At 47.1% G+C, this 24,689-nt stretch overlaps 1 protein-coding gene across 2 annotated transcripts in view; it reads left to right on the forward strand.

Annotated features, from left to right (window-relative positions):
• The window catches only part of LOC121572027 (adhesion G protein-coupled receptor B2), a 467,080-nt gene that overhangs the window by 396,140 nt on the left and 46,251 nt on the right, over positions 1 to 24,689 (forward strand). For both annotated transcript variants that reach the window (XM_041883878.2, XM_041883879.2), the window contains exons 24-27: positions 6,349 to 6,450; positions 8,751 to 8,850; positions 10,205 to 10,276; positions 21,996 to 22,088. In XM_041883878.2, the coding sequence (XP_041739812.2) occupies positions 6,349 to 6,450; positions 8,751 to 8,850; positions 10,205 to 10,276; positions 21,996 to 22,088 (367 nt within the window). The remainder of the gene's footprint in view (positions 1 to 6,348; positions 6,451 to 8,750; positions 8,851 to 10,204; positions 10,277 to 21,995; positions 22,089 to 24,689) is intronic.

Genomic DNA, 24,689 nt, shown 5'->3' on the forward strand with positions numbered 1-24,689 from the left:
AATGTTTTGGTAAAACTATGTGGTTGTTCCAGCTATAGAAATATAATCACTAGAGGGAATCTCAAGTCAATAGTTCTGTAATGGGATGGCTTTTGTAGTGATTCTATGTCTATGGATCGAGGCTATTTATGCTTACAAGAGATCTTATGGAGAAAGAGGAGTCTCACAAACAAGCAGACACACAAAGAGAAACACACATACAGTTGAAGTTAGAAGTTTACATACACCTTAGCCAAATACATCTGAACTCAGTTATTCACTATTCCTGGTTTTTAATCCTAGTAAAAATTCCCTGTTTTACGTCAGTTAGGATCACCACTTTATTTTAAGAATGTGAAATGTCAGAATAATAGTAGAGATAATTATTTATTTCAGCTTTTATTTATTTCATCACATTCCCAGTGGGTCAGAAGTTTACATACACTCAATGAGTATTTGGTAGCATTGCCTTTAAATTGTTTAACTTGGGTCAAACGTTTCAGGTAGCCTTCCACAAGCTTCCCACAATAAGTTGGGTGAATTTTGGCCCATTCATCCTGACAGAGTGTCACGCCCTGGCTCTGGGGACTCTAATATGTTGAGCCAGGGTGTGTATAGTCTATGTGTGTTCTAGGTTTCACTTTCTGGTTTTGTAATTCTATGTTGGCCAGGGTGGCTCCCAATCAGAGACGGCTGTAGCTCGTTGTCTCTGATTGGGAGTCATACTTAGGTAGCCGTTAGGCATTCATTTGGTGTGGTTTCTTGTTCGTATTTGGTTTGTGTATTACCATTGACTGTCACGTCATCGTTTTGTTGTTTTGATCGTGTGATCATTCTATAAATAAATAAATATGTTCGCCTTCAACGCTGCGCCTTGGTCCTCCTCTATGTATGACGATCGTGACAGAAGAAACCACCAAGACTTGACCAAGCAGCGTGTCCAGGAGCCATCGCCAGGGAGATCTCTAGCAGATCTCCTTCGCCTCCTCGACTGGGTCAAGCCGAGTGAGGAAGAGAAGGGCTTGACATTGAGGCAGAAGGGCGAAAGGCTGGCGAGGGACATGGAGACCTGGTCCACGGGTAGGAGAGACGCCCAGAAATTTTTTAGGGGGGCTAACGCCGTGGACGACGGGCCAGCAGGAGACCGCGGCAGAGCGGCCCAGCGGATTGGCAGAGGAGGCCGCCAGGTTACGGGGGCCACTGGTCGAAGAGGGGGTGGAAGGTGTAGAGGCACGGCGAGAGGTACTGGGGTGTGTTACCAGTCCGGTCCGGCCCATTCCAGATCCCTGCGTAGGACCAGTGGTGTGTGTCCCCAGTACGGTCCGGCCTGTTCCTGCTCCCGCACCAAGTCAGTGGTGCGCCGTCAGCCCGGCTCGGCCCGTTCCTGCTCCCCGCACCAAGTCAGTGGTGCGCGTCGTCAGCCCGGCTCGGCCCGTTCCTGCTCCCCGCACCAAGTCAGTGGTGCGCTTCGTCAGCCCGGCTCGGCCCGTTCCTGCTCCCCGCACCAAGTCAGTGGTGCGCTTCGTCAGCCCGGCTCGGCCCGTTCCTGACCCCCGCACCAATTCAGTGGTGCGCTTCGTCAGCCCGGCTCGGCCCGTTCCTGCTCCCCGCACCAAGTCAGTGGTGCGCTTTCGTCAGCCCGGCTCGGCCCGTTCCTGCTCCCGCACCAAGTCAGTGGTGCGCTCGTCAGCCCGGCTCGGCCCGTTCCTGCTCCCGCACCAAGTCAGTGGTGCGCCCGACAGCCCGGCTCGGCCCGCTCCTGCGCCCCACACCAAGCCAGTGGTGTGCGTCGTCCAGTCCGGCACGGCCCGTGCCTGTTCCACCGGTGGCTGGTCCGGCACCGGTCAGATGCTTCACGCCGGAGCTAGAGCAATCCGCTCCACCAGTGTGCAGTCCAGCTCCGGCCAGCGGGGCCAGACCGGACCAGGGGTACTTTGGGGGTTGGAGAGGGAGCGGGGATCAGGCCCGAGCCGGATCCGCCGCCTAAGCGGAGTGCCCACCCGGTCCCTCCCCTGTGGTATTTGGTGGGCGCGGTCGGAGTCCGCGCCTTTTAGGGGGGTACTGTCACGCCCTGGCTCTGGGGACTCTAATATGTTGAGCCAGGGTGTGTATAGTCTATGTGTGTTCTAGGTTTCACTTTCTGGTTTTGTAATTCTATGTTGGCCAGGGTGGCTCCCAATCAGAGACGGCTGTAGCTCGTTGTCTCTGATTGGGAGTCATACTTAGGTAGCCGTTAGGCATTCCTTTGGTGTGGTTTCTTGTTCGTATTTGGTTTGTGTATTACCATTGACTGTCACGTCATCGTTTTGTTGTTTTGATCGTGTGATCATTCTATAAATAAATATGTTCGCCTTCAACGCTGCGCCTTGGTCCTCCTCTATGTATGACGATCGTGACACAGAGCTGGTGTAACTGAGTCAGGTTTGTAGGCCTCCTTGCTCGCACACACTTTTTCAGTTCTGCCCACACATTTTCTATAGTATTGAGGTCAGGGCTTTGTGATGGCCACTCCAATACCTTGACTTTGTTGTCCTTAAGCCATTTTGCCACAACTTTGGAAGTATGCTTGGGGTCATTGTCCATTTGGAAGTCCCATTTGCGGCCAAGCTTTAACTTCCTGACTGATGTCTTAAGATGTTGCTTCAATATATCCACATAATTTTCCTTCCTCATGATGCCATCTATTTTGTGAAGTGCACCAGTCCCTCCTGCAGCAAAGCACCCCCACAGCATGATGCTGCCACCCCGTGCTTCACGGTTGGGATGGTGTTCTTCTTCTTGCAAGCATCCCCCTTTTTCCTCCAAACATAACGATGGTCATTATGGCCAAACAGTTCTATTTTTGTTTCATCAGACCAGAGGACATTTCTCCAAAAAGTACGATCTTTGTCCCCATGTGCAGTTGCAAACCGTAGTCTGGCTTTTTCATGGTGGTTTTGGAGCAGTGGCTTCTTCCTTGCTGAGCGGCCATTCAGGTTATGTCGATATAGGACTCGTTTTACTGTGGATACTTTTGTACCTGTTTCCTCCAGCATCTTCACAAGGTCCTTTGCTGTTGTTCTGGGATTGATTTGCACTTTTCGCACCAAAGTACGTTCATCTCTAGGAGACAGAATGCTTCTCCTTCCTGAGCGGTATGACGGCTGCGTGGTCCCATCATGTTTATACTTGCGTACCATTGTTTGTACAGATGAACGTGGTACCTTCAGGCATTTGGAAATTGCTCCAAAGGATGAACCAGACTTGTGGAGGTCTGTCATTCTTTTTCCTGAGGTCTTGGCTGATTTCTTTCGATTTTCCCTTAATGTCAAGCAAAGAGGCACTGAGTTTGAAGGCAGGCCTTGAAATACATCCACACGTACACCTCTAATTGACTCAAATGATGTCAATTAGCCTATCAAAAGCTTCTAAAGCCATGACATCATTTTCTGGAATTTTCCAAGCTGTTTAAAGGCACAGTCAACTTAGTGTATGTAAACGTATGACCCACTGGAATTGTGATACAGTGAATTATAAGTGAAAGTCTGTAAACAATTGTTTGAAAAATTACTTGTGTCATGCACAAAGTAGATGTCCTAACCGACTTGCCAAAACTATAGATTGTTAACAAGACATTTGTGGAGTGGTTGAAAAACGAGTTTTAATGACTCCAACCTAAGTGTATGTAAACTTCCGACTTCAACTGTACACACACGGACACACACATTCTAGGACAGTAGAGTGGTTTCTTCGTCTGTAATTCCATCAGCAGTGATTTGTCATTGGTACAAATCCAAAGATTGGAGATTTCAATGAGCACGGTTACATACACAAATTATTTGTAAAAATTGTGGATAGTCAGATTAATATAATAGTTTGATTAAAACATTTGCATGCTTTGCAAGAAGAACGATTTCCCTAATAATTATATTTACATGGAAACATCTGAAATCAGCTTACCTGATGGGACTGAACCTAAATGCAAAATATCGCCAACCAAAATAAACGTTCTACCACAGTGACCATGTTATTACCGCGAAGCCTATTTGATTCTGAGTTCCAACATATATCAAGTTTGTTTTAATCGGCGTACGCTTACTTCGATTTTGAACATACGCTAATTAGCAGAGTAAGTTGTTTACATGACTATCTCCATACTCGGCCTACTGCCATAATCTGTTTAATATCGAATGATGTGCATGTAAACATACTCTATGTCCTCCCAGCCAAATCCATGCTTTCATTTCCCTGCTAATTTATTTGATCTCTCTCTTCTCTTTCTTCCCTCCATTGTCCTGTGATGACATGATCACTCACACACATGCACACATGCACGTCAACACAACATGATCACTCACACACATGCACACATGCACGTCAACACAACATGATCACTCACACACATGCACACATGCACGTCAACACAACATGATCACTCACACACGTACACATGCACATTTACACAACATGATCACTCACACACGTACACATGCACGTCAACACAACATGATCACTCACACACATACACACACACACACACACACACACACACACAGTCCGTCCAGGTTGGCATTAGTGTTAATGCATTTCTTTATGAAGCTGTGGGGATGTGGATGGCACTAAGGCAATGAGCTGTGCTGGGCGCCTAATGTAGCATAGCCACGCTACGCACTGCCCCATCATTCTGCACTGAGCATTACACACACACACACACACATTTATCCACACACATTTATACACACACACAGTGATATCAATAAAAACACTTCTTTCAACAAACCCAAAGAGAATTCAACACAATCACACACACAAACACACAGACTCACTCTAACTGAATGTCACACCCTAACACACCCACAAGCCCTAACCTAACTGGTTCTAGCAGGCGTCACTGACCACTGAGGCTTATGGGTAATGACCTAATGAGAGCCCTGACTAGCCAAAAGAAGAAGAGCTCAATAAGCTGTCTAGACTGGCCTGTCCCAAACACACACACAAACACACTCACACTAATACATAATCACTAACATAGTTTATGCACAGAAAACACACACACACACAAACACACACACACTGTGGGAGAGAGACAGTTGGTCCTGGCAGTTCCCAGCTGTCTCATTGTACATTTGTATTAATCAGTGTTAGCCAGACACGTTGATTGTCTGCCTTCAAATTATTCAGCATCCTCTTTTCTCTTTCTCTTTTCACTTTCTCTCACTGATCTCTCTCTCTCTCTCTCTCTCTGTTATGATGAGTTTCTGGTAGGAATAAGTGCAGGATGTAAGAGAGTAGTCGAAACTCAGCTGGAAGTTTGATTTACATTTATTTCAGTACTGGATCACATAATAAGACAAACGTGCTTTGCCTCTTATCATATGACTGAATTACATAGACTCTCTCTCAGCCTATATAGTGCTCTTCCAGTCTACTTTTATCCTTCCCAGTTGCTAACTATTACTAGCTGCCACTCACTTCCTACATATCATTCCTCTCCTTGGTGTCATATCTCACCCTAGCCAGGCCATTCCATCATGCACCAATCGTAAGATTAGCATTAGTGGCCCCCAATCTATCTTGGCACACCGACCCTCTGCTCCTCACTCGTGATTCCACTAACACATGGCTTTCCTCGCTCGCTCTCTCATACAATTTACAATTTTTATAATATTGGATCAAACACTCTTCATATCTCTCTCTCTCTCTCTCTCTCTCTCTCTCTCTCTCTCTCTCTCTCTCTCTCTCTCTCTCTCTCTCTCTCTCTCTCTCTCTCTCTCTCTCTCTCTCTCTCTCTCTCTCTCTCTCTCTCTCTCTCTCTCTCTCTCTCTGCTCTCTCTTTTGTTTATCTGTCACTGCATTATGTCACGATCTTTGTATTCTGACTTGTTGTCCATTGCTGCTACTTTGAGGTTTGTTAATTTTTTTCCTTCTTTCTTTTTCTTCTTTTCTGTGTCCCTCTCCCTCTCTTTTTGTCTGTGTGTCCATGATGTCTGTCCTTCTGTGCTTTTCGCCTTCCTTTGCAACCGCACTGTCCATCCATTCCTCATTCACGTGTGTGAATGTGTGTCTGTGGTATGCACCCCATTGCTCCCTTACTTGTTGAACGTCCCCTTCCTCCTCCTCCTGTGTGTGTCCTCCTCCTCCTGTGTGTGTGCTCCTCATCCTGTGTCCTCCTCTATCATGTGTCCTCCTCTATCCTGTGTGTGTCCTCCTCCTCCTGTGTCCTCCTCCATCCTGTGTGTGTCCTCCTCCTCCTGTGTCCTCCTCCATCCTGTGTGTGTCCTCCTCCTCCTGTGTCCTCCTCCTCCTGTGTGTGTCCTCCTCCTCCTGTGTCCTCCTCCATCCTGTGTGTCCTCCTCCTCCTGTGTCCTCCTCCTCCTGTGTGTCCTTAAGTCCACCGGTGGAGGCATCACGTAGCAGACTGCTCCTGAAATGTTCCAAGTGTGGTGTGATCTCAAGTACAGCTCTCTCCAGCTCTACTGCCAGCAACGCCATGTTAGTCCACACACACCAAAGCATACCCTCACACACCAAAACACACCTTCACACACTTTCACACACCCTCACACACCAAAACATACCCTCACACACCAAAGCATACCCCCACACACCAAAACAACCCCTCACACACCAAAACATACCATCACACACCAAAGCATACCCTCACACACCAAAACACACCCTCACACACCAAAACAAAACCTCACACACCAAAACACACACTCACATACCAAAACATACCCTAACACACCAAAACACTCACCCACGAATACACTCTCTCTTTCTTCCATCTTTCTCTCGCTCTCTCTCTCTCTCTCTCTCTCTCTCTCTCTCTCTCTCTCTCTAGACACACACACACACACATTATCTCTCTCTCTCATACACACACAAACACACACACACACACACACACACTACAGTGAGGGAAAAAAAGTATTTGATCCCCTGCTGATTTTGTACGTTTGCCCACTGACAAAGAAATGATCAGTCTATAATTTTAATGGTAGGTTTATTTGAACAGTGAGACAAAATATCAACAAAAAAATCCAGAAAAACCCTTGTAACATTTTTTATAAATTGATTTGCATTTTAATGAAGGAAATAAGTATTTGACCACCTCTCAATCAGAAAGATTTCTGGCTCCCAGGTGTCTTTTATACAGGGAACGGGCTGAGATTAATCTCAGCTTGTTACCTGTATAAAAGACACCTGTCCACAGGAGCAATCAATCAATCAGATTCCAAACTCTCCACCATGGCCAAGACCAAAGAGCTCTCCAAGGATGTCAGTGACATGATTGTAGACCTACACAAGGCTGGAATGGGCTACAAGACCATCGCCAAGCAGCTTGGTGAGAAGGTGACAACAGTTGGTGCGATTATTCGCAAATGGAAGAAACACAAAATAACTGTCAATCTCCCTCGGCCTGGTTTTCCATGCAAGATCTCACCTCGTGGAGTTGCAATGATCATGAGAACGGTGAGGAATCAGCCCAGAACTACACGGGAGGATCTTGTCAATGATCTCAAGGCAGCTGGGACCATAGTCACCAAGAAACCAATTGTTACCACACTACGCTGTGAAGGACTGAAATCCTGCGGCGCCCGCAAGGTCCCCCTGCTCAAGAAAGCACATATACAGGCCCGGCTGAAGTTTGCCAATGAACATCTGAATGATTCAGAGGGGAACTGGTTGAAAGTGTTGTGGTCAGATGTGACCAAAATCGAGCTCTTTGCCATCAACTCAACTCGCCGTGTTTGGAGGAGGAGGAATGCTGCCTATGACCCCAAGGACACCATCCCCACCGTCAAACATGGAGGTGCAAACATTATGCTTTGGGGGTGTTTTTCTGCTAAGGGGACAGGACAACTTCACCGCATCAAAGAGATGATGGACGGGGCCATGTACCGTCAAATCTTGGGTGAGAACCTCCTTCCCTCAGCCAGGGCATTGAAAATGGTTCGTGGATGGGTATTCCAGCATGACAATGACCCAAAACACACGGCCAAGGCAACAAAGGAGTGGCTCAAGAAGAAGCACATTAAGGTCCTAGAGTGGCCTAGCCAGTCTCCAGACCTTAATCCTATAGAAAATATGTGGAGGGAGCTGAAGGTTTGAGTTGTCAAATGTCAGCCTCAAAACCTTAATGACTTGGAGAAGATCTGCAAAGAGGAGTGGGACAAAATCCCTCCTGAGATGTGTGCAAACCTGGTGGCCAACTACAAGAAACGTCTGACCTCTGTGATTGCCAACAAGAGTTTTGCCACCAAGTACTAAGTCATGTTTTGCAGAGGGGTCAAATACTTATTTCCCTCTTTAAAAAATGCAAATCAATTCATAACATTTTAGACATGCGTTTTTCTGGATTTTTGTTGTTGTTATTCTGTCTCTCACTGTTCAAATAAATCTACCATTAAAATCATAGACTGATCATGTGTTTGTCAGTGGGAGAACGTACAAAATCAGCACGGGATCAAATACTTTTTTCCCTCACTGTATCTCAGTTACAGCTGTCAGTTACCTGTCTCTCACCTGGTCGTGTCCTGCATCGATAACACAGTCTGGAGATCACTATGACTTTCTGTATGCCTGAACAAACACGTCAGTGTGCCTGCATATGTGTGCGCGTGCGTGCATGTGTTATGAGAGTGTCGCAGTCCCAGATTCTAATGGTTGAAGTACTCTTCCTCCTCCCCTCTCCCCCTCTCTTCCTCCTCCCTCCTCCCTCCTCCCTCCTCCCTCCTCCCCTCTTCCTCCTCCCCTCTCCCCCTCCTCTACTCTTTCTACTCTGTCAGGGCGTCTCTATGGAGTTCCTGTGTAGTTCTCCCTCTGCTGGCTCTGACCTGGATGTCTGCTGTGTTGGCCATCACCGACCGCCGCTCCACACTATTCCAGGTGCACTTTGCTGTCTTCACACTCACACACACCTGCATACACACACACACCTGCATAGTACACACACACATACACACCTGCATACACACGTAAACACACCTGCATAGTACACACACACACACAGCTAACCTTGTACAGCTAACCTTGTGGGGACACACAATTCAGTCCATTCAAAATTTATTTCCCCTAACCCCTAACCCTAAACCTAACCCTAACCCTAACCTGTAATCTTACCCTAACCTTAACCCTAACCCTAACCTTAACCCAAAAACATAACCTTAACCCTAACCCTAGCTCCTAACCCTTACCCTTAACGTAATTCTAACCATAACACTAATTCTCTAACCTTAACCCTAAACCCCCCAGAAATAGCATTTGACCTCGTGGGGACTAACACAATGTCCCCAGTTGGTCAAATGTTTGTTTGTTCACTATTCTTGTGGTGACTTCCGGTCCCCACAATAATAGTTAAAAACGTCCACCTGCATACACACACACACACACCTGTATACACACACACACCTGCATACACACATACACACATGTATGCAAGCTTGTATAACAATGTATACACTCTTTCAAACTCACACATCTTTGCATGCACTCATACACACACTGATACACACACTCATACACACACTCATACACCAACAAGCTCTCACAGTATCACGTCAGAAGTAGACGTACATCCATGTTTCTTAAATGTCAAATTTCGAAGTTGTTCCAAACGTCAAATTTCGAAGTGTTAAGGTTAAGTTTAGGCATTAACTCAGAAAGTCTAAGGTTAGGGTTTAGGTTTGGGATAGGCTTAAAACAAAAATCTCAAAAACAACTTTATATCGCTGGATTTCAACATTCATCTTTTGCACCAGAGGCAGATGCTGACCCATCCACCATCACAGTCCACAACACCCTGGCAAAACCCTGGTAACAGCGCTCACTGTTGCCAATAGTGGCAGATTTCCACGTCATCTCCCGACGTCTTCAGACATGGATGGACGTCGAATACTGACTTGTATCATGGGCTGCATACACACACTGATACACACACTCATACACACAGTGATACACACAACTAATACTGATACACACACCTAATAAACACACTTATACACACACTCATGCGCACACAAACACACTCTCTCTCTCTGTCTCTCTCTCTCTCTGTGTCTCTCTCTCTCTGTCTCTCTTCTCTCTCTCTCTCTCTCTCTCTCTCTCTCTCTCTCTCTCTCTCTCTCTCTCTCTCTCTCTCTCTCTCTCTCTCTCTCTCTCTCTCTCTCTCTCTCCCTCTCTCGCTCTCTCGCTCTCTGTCTCTCTTTCTATGGTAACTTACTGCCGTTCTGCTCTCTTTCAGGTTCTGTTTGCTGTCTTTGACTCTGTCCAGGGTTTAGTCATCATTACTGTCCACTGTGCCATGCGCCGCGAGGTTAGTGTGTGAATTTAAACCCCAGCCCTGCTACAGGTGCTGTCATTTTCAACTTGCCTTTCTCCTACTGAAGCGTAGAGTACCACTTAGCTAGATAGACAGTAGTTTAGCTCAGACATGGGAAGGATTACTCTGCTTCAGTCTATATTAATATAATAGAGTATTGTCCAGATGATCCAGAGCTCCTATAAAGAGATTAGTAAGACGCTGTATGAATTAAGACGATAAATCCCCAGTCGAATGCCCTCACTGCCCATTCTCAACAGACACACACAGCGCCCCTAGGCACACACGCACATGCTCGCACACACATGCACACACACACACATCAGTGTACTCACACACACACACACACACACACACACACACACACACGGCCCCCTAGTGTGCACAAATATCCGACAACCCACAATGCATTGGGGTTTGATCCATTCCGTGCCTACATAGCATCTCTCTGTCTCTCCCCCAAAATGATAGATATCACTTAAGAGTTTATTGAGTAAACATATAGTTTGTCGTAATATAACATTAAAAGCCAGAAACCTTAAGCCATATATGTTGAATCAATATCACAAAAGCGTAAGATTAGAGTCAACCAAATCCAGGAATTATTTTAGTAAAAAGGAAAATCTCTGTCAGGGACTGAACCTAATCCCTAATAGCTGCTGTGCAACGGGCAAGCAGAGGATGGTGGCTCTGGAATGGAGAGCGATGTGGAGAGGAGAAGAAGGAGAGGAAAGGGGGATGAGAGACAGAGGGATGTAGGCAGAGGAAGATGGGGCTTGAAAGAACATAGAGTTCATGGATCTATAGAGAGGGTGTGTTGCAGAGTGACATGATGTGTGTACGAGAACGAGGGAGGGAGGGAGGGAGGGAGGGTATGCAGTTCTGTGAAAATGTAATTTACCCGATAGGGAGTTAGAGAACATAGATGGATTTATAGAAACTGTGATTAACTGGAAGAGGGGAGGGAGAGAGATGGATAAAGAAATTAGGAAATGAACATGGGTGTATGTATGAAAATAATAATTATAGCAGAGAGGAAGGGAGTGGGACACAAAGAGTGAGGTAAGGAGAGAGAAAAGGAGAAAGGGAATGAATAACACAAAGGGAGAACATTTAGAAAGAAAAGAGGGAAGAAAGTGAGAGAAATGTAGAGGGGGAGAGAGAGAGAGGGAGAGAGAGAATGTGAGAGAGGGAGGGTGAGGGAGCGAGTATAGTATTTTTCTATAGGAAACCCATTTGACTTTGAAATGAGAAGTACGCAGCCATCAGAGTGCCAATGCACCCAGCAGGGAATGTATAGTTAACATAGAGAGGACAGAGAGAGAGGGAAGGAAGGAGAGCGATGGAGAGAGAGTGATGGAGAGAGATGGTGGGAGATGGAGAGAGCGAGATGGAGAGAGATGGAGAGAGATGGTGGGAGATGGAGAGAGAGAGATGGAGAGAGAGAGATGGAGGGAGAGAGAGAGATGGAGAGAGATGGAGAGAGAGAGAGATGGTGGGAGATGGAGCGAGAGAGATGGAGAGAGATGGAGGGAGAGAGATGGAGAGAGAGAGAGATGGAGGGAGAGAGATGGAGAGAGAGAGATGGAGGGAGAGAGAGAGAGATGGAGAGAGATATAGATGGAGGGAGAGATGAGGGAGAGAGATGGAGAGAGATAGAGATGGAGGGAGAGATGAGGGAGAGAGAGAGATGGTGGGAGATGGAGAGAGAGAGATGGAGAGAGATGGAGGGAGAGCGATGGAGAGAGAGAGATGGAGGGAGAGAGAGAGATGGAGAGAGATGGAGGGAGAGAGCGAGATGGAGAGAGATGGAGGGAGAGAGATGGAGAGAGAGATGGAGGGAGAGAAAGAAAGATGGAGAGAGATGGAGGGAGAGAGAGAGAGATGGAGAGAGATGGAAAGAGAGAGATGGAGAGAGATGGTGGGAGATAGATGGAGAATAGAAATGAGAAGTACGCAGCCATCAGAGTGCCAACGCACCCAGCAGGGAATGAGGAAGGCATAGTTAACATAGAGAGGACAGAGAGAGAGGGAAGGAAGGAGAGCGATGGAGAGAGAGCGATGGAGAGAGATGGTGGGAGATGGAGAGAGAGAGATGGAGAGATGGAGAGAGATGGTGGTAGATGGAGAGAGAGAGATGGAGAGAGAGAGATGGAGGGAGAGCGAGAGAGATGGAGAGAGAGATGGAGAGAGATGAAGAGAGATGGAGAGAGATGGAGGGAGAGAGATGGAGAGGGAGAGATGGAGGGAGAGAGAGAGATGGAGAGAGATGGAGGGAGAGAGATGGAGAGAGAGAGATGGAGGGAGAGAAAAAGAGATGGAGAGAGATGGAGAGAGAGAGAGAGATGGAGGGAGAGAGATGGAGAGAGATGGTGGGAGATGGAGAGAGAGAGATGGAGAGAGATGGGGAGAGATGGAGAGAGAGAGATGGAGAGAGAGAGATGGAGGGAGAGAGAGAGAGATGGAGAGAGATGGAGGGAGAGAGATGGAGCGAGAGAGATGGAGGGAGAGAAAGAGAGATGGAGAGTGATGGAGGGAGAGAGATGGAGAGAGAGAGAGAGAGAGAGAGAGAGAGAGAGAGAGAGAGAGAGAGAGAGAGAGAGAGACTGAGAGAGATAGAGAGAGATGGAGGGAGAGAGATGAGGGAGAGAGATGGAGGGAGAGAGATGGAGAGAGAGATGGAGAGAGAGAGATGGAGAGAGAGATGGAGGGAGAGAGAGAGATATGGAGAGAGATGGAGGGAGAGAGATGGAGAGAGAGAGATGGAGGGAGAGAGATGGAGGGAGAGAGAGAGAGAGAGAGATGGAGGGAGAGAGATGGAGAGAGAGAGATGGAGAGAGATGGTGGGAGATGGAGAGAGAGAGATGGAGGGAGAGAGATGAGGGAGAGAGATGGAGGGAGAGAGAAAGATGGAGAGAGAGATGGAGAGAGAGAGATGGTGGGAGATAGATGGAGAGAGAGAGATGGAGAGAGATGGAGTGAGAGAGCTGGAGGGCGAGAGATGGAGGGAGAGATGGAGAGAGAGAGATGGAGGGAAAGAGATTGTGAGAGAGAGATGGAGGGAGAGAGATGGAGGGAGAGAGATGGAGGGAGAGAGATGGCGAGAGGGAGATTGAGGGAAAGAGATTGTGAGAGAGATATGGAGGGAGAGAGATGGAGGGAGAGAGATGGAGAGAGAGAGATGGAGAGAGCGAGATGGAGAGAGTGAGATGGAGAGATAGATGGAAGGAGATAGATGAGAGATAGAGATAGAATGAGAGACGGTACTATGCGCTATCCATATGACATGGTCTCTGCTCTTATCCAATATGCAGTCTCTCTCCCTCTCTCTCTCACACACACCCGCTGTGAGTGAAGATGGCTTTTCTTTGGCGCTGCGGCTCAGATTCCACTCATAAGGTGGTAATGTGTTGTCCTACTCAGCTGTTGGGATGAAAGTCTGTCATTTGTGCGTCAGTGTAGTGTCTGTGTCTCAGTTTAGTCTCGTGTGTCAGTGTAGTCTCAGTGTGTCACTGTAGTCTCAGTGTCTCAGTGTAGTCTCAAAGTGTCAGTGTAGTCCCAGTGTGTCAGTGTAGTCCCAATGTGTCAGTGTAGTACCAGTGTGTCAGTGTAGTCTCAGTTTGTCACTGTAGTCCGAGTGTGTCAGTGTAGTCTAAATGTGTCAGTGTAGTCTCTGTGTGTCAGTGTAGTCCCACTGTGTCATTGTAGTCCCAGTGTGTCAGTGTAGTCTCTGTGTGTCAGTGTAGTCTCAGTGTGTCAGTGTAGTTTCAGTGTGTCAGCGTAGTCTCAGTGCGTCAGTGTAGTATCTGTTTGTCAGTGTAGTCTCTGTGTGTCAGTGTAGTCTCAGTGTGTCAGTGTAGTCCCAGTGTGTCAGTGTAGTCCCAGTGTGTCAGTGTAGTCTCAGTGTGTCAGTGTAGTCTCAGTGTGTGATATGTGCATGTGTATGCGTGCGTGCATGTCTCCTATCCAAGTTAAGCTGGTTACACGCTACACGGTTTTTGGTAACACACTACACAAATGTTTGTACGACATCCCGATGTTCCCGGTGTCAGTGTAGTCCCGGTGTGTCAGTGTAGTCGCAGTGTGTTAGTGTAGTCTCAGTGTGTCTGTGTAGTCTCATTGTGTCAGTGTTCAAATCAAATGAAATCACATTTTATTGGCCACATGCGCCGAATACAACAGGTGCAGACATTACAGTGAAATGCTTACTTACAGCCCTTAACCAACAGTGCATTTATTTTTAATAAAAAAGTAAAATAAAACAACAACAAAAAAGTGTTGAGAAAAAAAGAGCAGAAGTAAAATAAAATAACAGTAGGGAGGCTATATATACAGGGGGGTACCGGTGCAGAGTAAATATGCGGGGGCACCAGCTAGTTGAGGTAGTTGAAGTAATATGGACATGTGGGTAGAGTTAAAGTGACTATGCATAAATAATTAACAGAGTAGCAGCAGCGTAAAAAGATGGGGTGTGGGGGCAGTGCAAATAGTCCGGGTAGCCATGATTAGCTGTTCAGGAGTCTTATGGCTTGGGGGTAGAAGCTGTTGAGAAGTCTTTTGGACCTAGGCTTGGCTCTCCGGTACCGCTTGCCGTGCGGTAGCAGAGAGAACAGTCTATGACTAGGGTGGCAGGAGTCTTTGACAATTTTGAGGGCCTTCCTCTGACACCGCCTGGTATAGAGGTCCTGGATGGCAGGAAGCTTGGCCCCAGTGATGTACTGGGCCGTACGCACTACCCTCTGTAGTGTTGTCTCAGTGTGTCAGTGTAGTCTCAGTTTGTCATTGTATTTTTAGTGTGTCAGTGTAGTCGCAGTTTGTTAGTGTAGTCTCAGTGGGTCAGTGTAGTACCCGTGTTTCAGTGTAGTCTCAGTGTGTCAGTGTAGTCTCAGTGTCTCAGTGTAGTCTCAGTGTGTCAGTGTAGTCTCAGTGTGTCAGTGTAGTCTCAGTGTGTCAGTGTAGACTCAGTGTGTCAGTGTAGTCTCAGTGTGTCAGTGTAGTCTCAGTGTGTCAGTGTAGTCTCAGTGTCTCAGTGTTGTCTCAGTGTGTCATTGCATTTTTAGTTTTTCAGTGTAGACGCTGTGTGTTTGTGTAGTCTCAGTGTGTCAGTGTAGTCTGAGTGTGTCAGTGTAGTCTCAGTGTGTCAGTGTAGTCCCAGTGTCTCAGTGTAGTCCCAGTGTGTCAGTGTAGTCCCAGTGTGTCAGTGTAGTCCCAGTGTCTCAGTTTAGTCTCAGTGTGTCAGTGTAGTCCCAGTGTCTCAGTGTAGTCTCAGTGCGTCAGTGTAGTTTTGGTGTGTCAGTGTAGTCTCAGTGTGTCAGTGTAGTCCCAGTGTGTCAGTGTAGTCTCAGTGTGTCAGTGTAGTCCCAGTGTGTCAGTGTAGTCTCAGTGTGTCAGTGTAGTATCTGTTTGTCAGTGTAGTGTCAGTGTGTGAAATGTGCATGTGTATGCGTGCGTGCATGTCTCCTATCCAAGTTAAGCTGGTTACACGCTACACGATTTTTGGTAACACACTACACAAATGTTTGTACGACATCCCGATGTTGGTAGGAAGTTTTGGGACTTCTTGGGTATAGTGTTGATATTAGTTCGCTCTCTCTCAACATAATGTGGGAGGTAATGTGGGTGTAAAAATATTGTGTTCTCACTAATCAAATCAAATCAAATCAAATTTATTAATGAAGGCCTTTTTACATCAGCAGATGTCACAAAGTGCTATACAGAAACCCAGCCTAAAACCCCAAACAGCAAGCAATGCAGATGTAGAAGCACTGTGTCTAGGAAAAACTCCCTAGAAAGGCAGGAACCTAGGAAGAAACCTAGAGAGGAACCAGGCTCTGAGGGGTGGCCAGTACTCTTCTGGCTGTGCCGGGTGGAGATTATAACAGTAAATAACAATCACAGTGGTTGTAGAGGGTGCAACAGGTCAGCACCTCAGGAGTACAGTGAGGGAAAAAAGTATTAGATCCCCTGCTGATTTTATACGTTTGCCCACTGACAAAGAAATGATCAGTCTATAATTTTAATGGTAGGTTTATTTGAAAAGTGAGAGACAGAATAACAACAACAAAAATCCAGAAAAACGCATGTCAAAAATGTTATAAGGTCGAGACAGCAGGTGAGGGAGAGAGAGGGGGAGAGAGGGAGAGGGAGAGAGAGAGAGAGAGAGAGAGAGAGAGAGAGAGAGAGAGAGAGAGAGAGAGAGAGAGAGAGAGAGAGAGAGAGAGAGAGAGAGAGAGGAGAATTAGAAGGAGCATACTTAAATTCACACAGGACACCAGATAAGACAGAAGAATTTCACCAGATAGGACAGACTGACCCTAGCCCCCCGGCACATAGACTATTGCAGCATTGATACTGGAGGCTGAGACAGGGGGACACTGTGGCCCCGTCCGACAATACCCCCCGGACAAGGCCAACCGGTGAGGACCAACCAGGCAGACCACACACACTTAGCCAAAGCCCCCATACCAATAGAGGGATATCAACAGACCACCAACTTACTACCCTTAGACAAGGCTGAGTATAGCCCACGAAGATCTCCTCCACCGCACGAACCCGAGGGGGTGCTCATGTCAGTGACTCAACCCACTCAAGTTGAGTATAGCAAAAAAAAATGTCACGACGTTACGCACCCCTCCTACGGACTGCATGGAAGAACACTAGTAAGCCAGTGACTCAGCCCCCATAATAGGTTCAGAGGCAGAGAATCCCAGTGGAGAGAGGGCAGCTGGCCAGACAGAGACAGCAAGGGCAGTTCATCACTCCAGTGCCTTGCCGTTCACCTTCGCACCGCTGGGCCAGACTACACTCAATCATAGGATCCACTGAAGAGATGAGTCTTCAGTAAAGACTTAAAGGTCAAGACCGAGTCTGAGTCTCTCACATGGATAGGCAGACCAGTCCATAAGAATGGAGCTCTACACAGTGCCTTGCAAAAGTATTCATCCCCCTTGGCGTTTTTCCTATTTTGTTGCATTACAACCTGTAATTTAAATGGATTTGTATTTGGGTTTCATGTAATGGACATACACAAAATAGTCAAAATTAGTGAATAACGGAAATGTGGTGCACGCATATGTATTCACCCCCTTTGCTATGAATCCCCTAAATAAGATCTGGTGCAACCAATTACCTTCAGAAGTAACACAATTAGTTAAATATGGTCCACCTGTGTGCAATCTAAGTGTCACATGATCTCACTAAATATACACCTGCTCTGAAAGGCCCCAGAGTCTGCAACACCACTAAGCAAGGGGCACCACCAAGCAAGCGGCACCATGAAGACCAAGGAGCTCTCCAATCAGGTCAGGGACAAAGTTGTGGAGAAGTACAGATCAGGGTTGGGTTATAAAAAATATCCGAAACTTTGAACATCCAACGGAGCACCATTGAATCCATTATTAAAAATGGAAAGAATATGATTCCACAACAAACCTGCCAAGAGAGGGCCGCCCACCAAAACTCAAGGACCAGGCAGGGAGGGCATTAATCAGAGAGGCAACATAGACACCAAAGATAACCCTGAAGGAGCTGCCAAGCTCCACATCGGAGATTGGAGTATCTGTCCATAGGACCACTTTAAGCCATACACTCCACAGAGCTGGGCTTTACAGAAGAGTGGCCAGAAAAAAGCCATTGCTTTAAGAAAAAAATAAGCAAACTTGTTTGGTGTTCGCCAAAAGGCATGTGGGAGACTCTGGTCAGATGAGACTAAAATTGAGCTTTTTGGCCATCAAGGAAAACGCTATGTCTGGCGCAGACCCAACATCTCTCATCACCCCGAGAACACCATCCCCACAGTGAAGCATGGTGGTGGCAGCATCATGCTTTGGGGATGTTTTTCATCGGCAGGGACTGGGAAGCTGGTCAGAATTAAAGGAATGATGGATGGTGCTAAATACAGGGAAATTATTGAGGGAAACCTGTTTCAGTCTTTCAAAGATTTGAGACTGGGACAGAGGTTCACCTTCCAGCAGGACAATGACCCTAAGCATACTGCTGAAGCAACAATTGAGTGGTTTAAGAGGAAACATTTTAATGTCTTGGAATGGCCTAGTCAAAGCCCAGACCTCAAAACAATTGAGAATCTGTGGTTTGACTTAAAGATTGCTGTACACCAGCGGAACCCATCCAACTTGAAGGAGCTGGAGCAGTTTTGCCTTGAAGAATGGGCAAATATCCCAGTGGCTAGATGTGCCAAGCTTATAGAGACATACCCCAAGAGACTTGCAGCTGTAATTGCTGCAAAAGGTGGCTCTACAAAGTGTTGACTTTGGGGGGGGTGAATAGTTATGCACGCTCAAGTTTTCAGTTTTTTTGTCTTATTGCTTATTTGTTTCACAATAAAAAATATTTTACGTCTTCAAAGTGGTAGGTATGTTGTGTAAATCAAATGATACAAACCCCCCAAAAAATCCATTTTAATTCCAGGTTGTAAGGCGACAAAATAGGAAAAATGCCAAGGGGGGTGCATACTTTCGCAAGCCACTGTAGGAGAAAGCCCTGCCTCCAGCTGTTTGCTTAGAAATTCTAGAAGGCCTGCGTCTTGTGATAAAGCGTACGTGGATAGGGAGCTGTTTATTATGTTCAACACAGGAAGGCCAAGGACAGGAATTAGCTCTTTCAGTAGTTTAGTTGGAATAGGGTGTAGTAGGCCATTAATATTTTTGTGAATGTTTAGAGCGATGCAGAATTTACAAACTTGGGTGTCTCTATTGATCTTAGGTCCTGACAGTTCTGTGCAGACTCAGGACAACTGAGGTTTGGAGAAATACGCAGATTCAATGAGGAGTCCGTAATTTGCTTACTAATGATCATGATCTTTTCGTTGAAGAAGTTCATGAATTCATCACTGCTGAAGTGAAGGCCATTCTCTCTTGGGGAATGTTGCTTTTTAGTTAGCTTTGTGACAGTAACAAAAATACATTTTGGATTGTTTTTATTCTCCTCAATCAGGTTGGAAAAGTAGGCTGAGTGTCACGCCCTGGCTCTGGGGACACTGTTATGTTGAGCCAGGGTGTGTAGATCTATGTAGTTTATTTCTATGTTGGCCTGAGTGACTCCCAATCAGAGGCAACGAGTGTCAGCTGTGGCTGGTTGTCTCTGATTGGGAGCCAGATTTAAACTGTCTGTTTTTCCCGTTGTGTTAGTGGGTTCTTGTTCTAGTTGGTTTGTGTTAGACCGTTGTCTGTCACGTTATCGTTTTTGTTCGTGTTATCCTTCAGTGTTAATAAATATGTTTGCATTCAACGCTGCGCATTGGTCCTCTCTTACCGGCGAACGTGACAGAAGAACCGACCAAAACTGGACCAAGCAGCGTGTCCAGGAGCCATCGCTAGCAGATCTCCGTGGCAACCTCGACTGGGTCAAGCCTAGTGAGGAGCAGAGAGGGTGGACTTGGGAACAGTGGAGGAAGAGCTTCGACTGGGTCAAGCCCAATGAGGAGCTGAATGGCGGGAGTTGGAAGCAGAAGAGCGAGAGTTGGGCGAGAATTATAGAGGCCTGACCCACGGGGAGGAGAGATCCCCAGAAATTTTTTAGGGGGGGGCTCACGACGTCGGGGCAGCAGGAGGCCGCGATAGAGCGGTCCAGCGGGTTGGCAGAGGAGGCCGCCAGGTTACGGGGGCCACTGGTCGAAGAGGGGATGGAAGGTGTAGAGGCACGGCGAGAGGTACTGGGGTGTGTTACCAGTCCGGTCCGGCCCGTTCCAGATCCCGGTGTAGGGCCAGTGGTGTGTGTCCCCAGTACGGTCCGGTCTGTTCCTGCTCCCCGCACCAAGTGTACGGTGCGCATCGCCAGCCCAGCCCGGCCTGTTCCTGGCCCTTGCACCAAGCCTACGGTGCGCGTCGCCAGCCCGGCCCGGCCTGCTCCTGCCCCTCGCACCAAGCCTACGGTGTGCGTTGCCAGCCCGGCCCGGCCTGCTCCTGCCCCTCGCACCAAGCCTACGGTGCGCGTCGCCAGCTCGGCCCGGCCTGTTCCTGCTCCCCGCACCAAGCCTATGGTGCGCGTCGCCAGCCCGGTCCGGCCTGTTCCTGCCACTCGCACCAAGCCAGGGGTGCGAGTCGTCAGCCCGGTCCAGCCCGTTCCTGCTTCACGCACCAAGCCAGGGGTGCGTATCGTCAGCCCGGTCCGGCCCGTTGCTGCTCCACGCACCAAGCCAGGGGTGCGCGTCGTCAGCCCGGTCCGGTCCGCTCCTGCTTCCCGCACCAAGCCAATGGTGCGCGTCGCCAACCGGTTCGGCCCGCTCCTGCCCCTCACACCAAGCCAGTGGTGTGCGTCATCAGTCCAGCACGGCCCGTGCCTGTTCTCCACACCAAGCCAGTGGTGGGCGTCGTCAGTCCGGCACGGCCCGTGCCTGTTCCACTGGTGCCTGGTCCGGCACGGTCAGATGCGTTACGCGGAGCTAGAGCAATCCGCTCCATCAGTGTGCAGTCCAGCTCCGGCCAGCGGGGCCAGACCGGACCAGGGGTACTTTGGGGGGTTGGAGAGGGAGTGGGGATCAGGCCCGGAGCCGGATCCGCCGCCAAGGCGGAGTGCCCACCCGGTCCCTCCCCTGTGGTATTTAGTAGTTTATGTAGTTTATTTCTATGTTGGCCTGAGTGACTCCCAATCAGACGCAACGAGTGTCAGCTGTGGCTGGTTGTCTCTGATTGGGAGCCATATTTAAACTGTCTGTTTTTCCCGTTGTGTTTGTGGGTTCTTGTTCTAGTTGGTTTGTGTTAGACCGTTGACTGTCACGTTATCGTTTTTGTTCGTGTTATCCTTCAGTGTTAATAAATATGTTTGCATTCAACGCTGCGCATTGGTCCTCTCTTACCGGCGAACGTGACACTGAGGGATATTCGATATTGCATGGTACTGTCTTTCCAAGCTAGTCGGAAGACTTCCAGTTTGGTGGAGCCCCATTTCCGTGGCAATTTTCTGGAAGCTTGCTTCAGGGCTCTGGTATTTTCTGTATACCAGGGAGCTCATTTCTTGTGACAAATGTTTTTTGTTTTTAGGGGTGCGACTGCATCTAGGGTATTACCCAAGATAAAATGTTGACCCTCGGTTAGGTGGTTAACTGATTTTTGTACTCCGACGTCCTTGGGTAGGTGGAGGGAGTCTATAAGGGCATCTACGAATTTTGGGGTTGTCCGACAATTTATAGCGCTGCTTTTGATAATCTTTGGTTGGGGTCTGAGCAGATTTGTTGCGATTGCAAACATAATAAAATGGTAGTCCGATAGTCCAGGATTATGAGGAAAAACATCTCAGCTCTGTGGCTCTGGAGTCAGTTACCAGTCATATCTTTATTTGAATAAAGTTTCATCTTCCTAACACAACCCTCAGCAGACTGGCTGCCTATTTAGATTCAACAACACTGTACACTGTCTTTTTCTGTTCTTTCTCTCTGTCTCTCTCTCTCTCTCTCTCTCTCTCTGTCTCTCTGTCTCTCTGTCTCTCGTTGTCTCTGTCTCTCTCTCTTTCTCTCTCGCTATCTCTCTCTTTCTCTGTCTCTCTTTCTGTCTCTCTCTCTGTCTCTCTGTCTCTCTATCTCTCTCTGTCTCGCTGTCTCTCTTTGTCTCTGTCTCTCTCTCTCTCATTCTCTCTCTCTATCTCTCTCTTTCTCTGTCTCTCTCTCTGTCTCTCTGTCTCTCTGTCTCTCTCTCTCTCTCCCTTCCTCCCATTCTCCCTCCTCCTCCACTTCCCTCCCTCCCTCCTCCCTCTCTTCCAGGTGCAGGACGCAGTGCGCTGTCGGATGGGGGGATGTAAAGACGACAGCGAGAACTCACCGGACTCGTGCAAAAATGGACAGGTGCAGATCATGGTGAATAACATTCCATTTCATCCCTTATCAGACCCATAACCAGTGCTAGCCTGGTCTCTGATCGGTTGTTTGTGCTGTCTTGCCAACTCCTAGGACCAGGCTACATACAGAAGGATCTTAACCCTCCCGTTGTCCTAGGGTCAAAATGACCCGCCACTGTGTTGAACCAACTTTATTTAATTTTTATATTTTTTGGATCATTTGTGTACTTTCTTTAAAGTCTCACTGCCCCCTTCTCACAAATGATCCCAAAAATATAAAAATTAAATAAAGTTGGTTCAACACAGTGGCGGGTCATTTTGACCCTAGGACAACGGGAGGGTTCATTTGAGCCAGTTTGCTACAGAAGGAAAGTAATCCTGCAGCAAGAGGAAATGTGTATTATTATGTGGAGTATAATTCATTGAGATTATTTGTAAGGGTTGATAAATTTTTTGTTAGGGCAAATCAAGTCTGAAATGTTAAAGTGGAAATTACAAACTTTAGGAGCCTTTTTAAACCTCAAATACTACTTTGCATAACCAAATCCTGCTGGTCCTAAAACGGCTCTGTTTCTTTTCTTCAGATACTGCCCTTCACTATATTAAGGCCCAATCCCAAATCGACCACTTGACCCTATGCCATATCTCCTTGACCCTATGCCATATCTCCTTGACCCTATGCCATATCTCCTTGTGGGGTTCTGAGAGGATTTGACAGGTGTCGATTTGGGAATGAGCCTAAAACCCCATTATTGGTCTATTTGAAGTCCCTCCTAAATATATTTTCTAAGCCCACCTGTAATTAGTTATTTTCAAATGTTTATTTCATATTTTTATCGACATGGCGGTCACTGCGGCAGGTTTGTTTATCCCATATGAAAGGTTCTCATCATTATGCGCAGGGCGTGTAAGGTAAAGCTCACATAAGGTTATACATAAGGTTACTTTGTCCAAAATCGTGCTAATAGCATTGTAAATCATAAAGACATGAAGTGTCAACCAGGTCACAATGTTCTGCAACATGCATTAGTTACTAAGGTTCCTACACTGAACCCTCCATCCCCTATGATTTTGTTATTCACAGTCATTTACTGTAGTGTTTTGGTCTCTTGAGTGGACCTCTAGGAAGGTTCGGAGGCTGAAGTTTCACCTTAGATTACCTATGCCAGCAAAAACAACATATGCAAAAATACGTTGTGAATTCCTTGTCCTGAAAATGTTCTTCAAAGCTTTAAGGGTAGTGTTGAAGGGGAATGGATGGGTTGGTTTCATAAAAAAACTTTACTTGAACCCATTGCCATAAAACCTTCATAAACCTGTCATAGCAATGATACACTATATATACAAAAGTATGTGGACACCCCTTCAAATTTGTGGATTTGGCTATTTCAGCTACACCCGTTGCTGACAGGTGTATAAAATCGAGCACACAGCCATGCAATCTCCTTAGACACACATTAGCTGTAGATTGACCTTACTGAAGAGCTCAGTGACTTTCAATGTGGCACCGTCATAGGATGCCACCTTTCCAACAAGTCAGTTCCTCAAATTTCACATTTCTGCCCCGGTCAACTGTAAGTGCTGTTATTGTGAAGTGGAAACGTCTAGGAGCCGCGAAGTGGTAGGCCACACAAACTCACAGAACGGGACCGCCGAGTGCTGAAGCGCTTAGCACGTCAAAATCGTCTGTCCTCTGTTGCAACACTCACTACTGAGTTCCAAGCTGCCTCTGGAAGCAATGTCAGCACAATAACTGTTCATCGGGAGCTTCATGAAATGGGATTCCATGGCCGAGCAGCCGCACACAAGCCTAAGATCACGATGCGCAATGCCAAGCGTCGGCTGGAGTGGTGTAAAGATCGCCGCCATTGGACTTTGTAACAGTGGAAACGCGTTCTCTGGAGTGATGAATCACACTTCACCATCTGGAAATCTGACGGACGAATCTGGGTTCGGCGGATGCCAGGAGAACGCTACCTGCCCGAATGCATAGTGCCAACTGTAAAGTTTGGTGGAGGAGGAATAATGGTCTGGGGCTGTTTTTCATGGTTTGGGCTAGGCCCCTTATTTGTGAAAAGCCTTCCCAGAAGAGTGGAGGCTGTTATAGCAGCAAAGTGGGCACCAACTCCATGTTAATGCCCATGATTTTGGAATGAGATGTTCGACGAGCAGGTGTCCACATACTTTTGGTCATGTAGTGTATGACATAACAGCCATAAAAGTATTAAGTAGGCCTTATGAAGAGTGTTACCATAAACTCACTAGAGAGGATAGGATGACATCTTGAGAAGATAGGAGGGCATCTTGAGAGGATAGGACATCTTAAGACGATAGGAGGACATATTGAGAGGATAGGACATCTGAGGACATATTGAGAAGATAGGAGGACATATTGAGAAGATAGGAGGACATATTGAGAAGATAGGAGGGCATATTGAGAAGATAGGAGGGCATATTGAGAAGATAGGAGGACATATTGAGAAGATAGGAGGGCATATTGAGAAGATAGGAGGGCATGTTGAGAAGATAGGAGGACATATTGAGAAGATAGGAGATAGGAGGACATCTTGAGAAGATAGGAGGGCATCTTGAGAAGATAGGAGGGCATATTGAGAATATA

This window comes from Coregonus clupeaformis, chromosome 8 (genome assembly GCF_020615455.1).
Source record: "Coregonus clupeaformis isolate EN_2021a chromosome 8, ASM2061545v1, whole genome shotgun sequence".
Taxonomy (NCBI): Eukaryota; Metazoa; Chordata; class Actinopteri; order Salmoniformes; family Salmonidae; genus Coregonus; species Coregonus clupeaformis.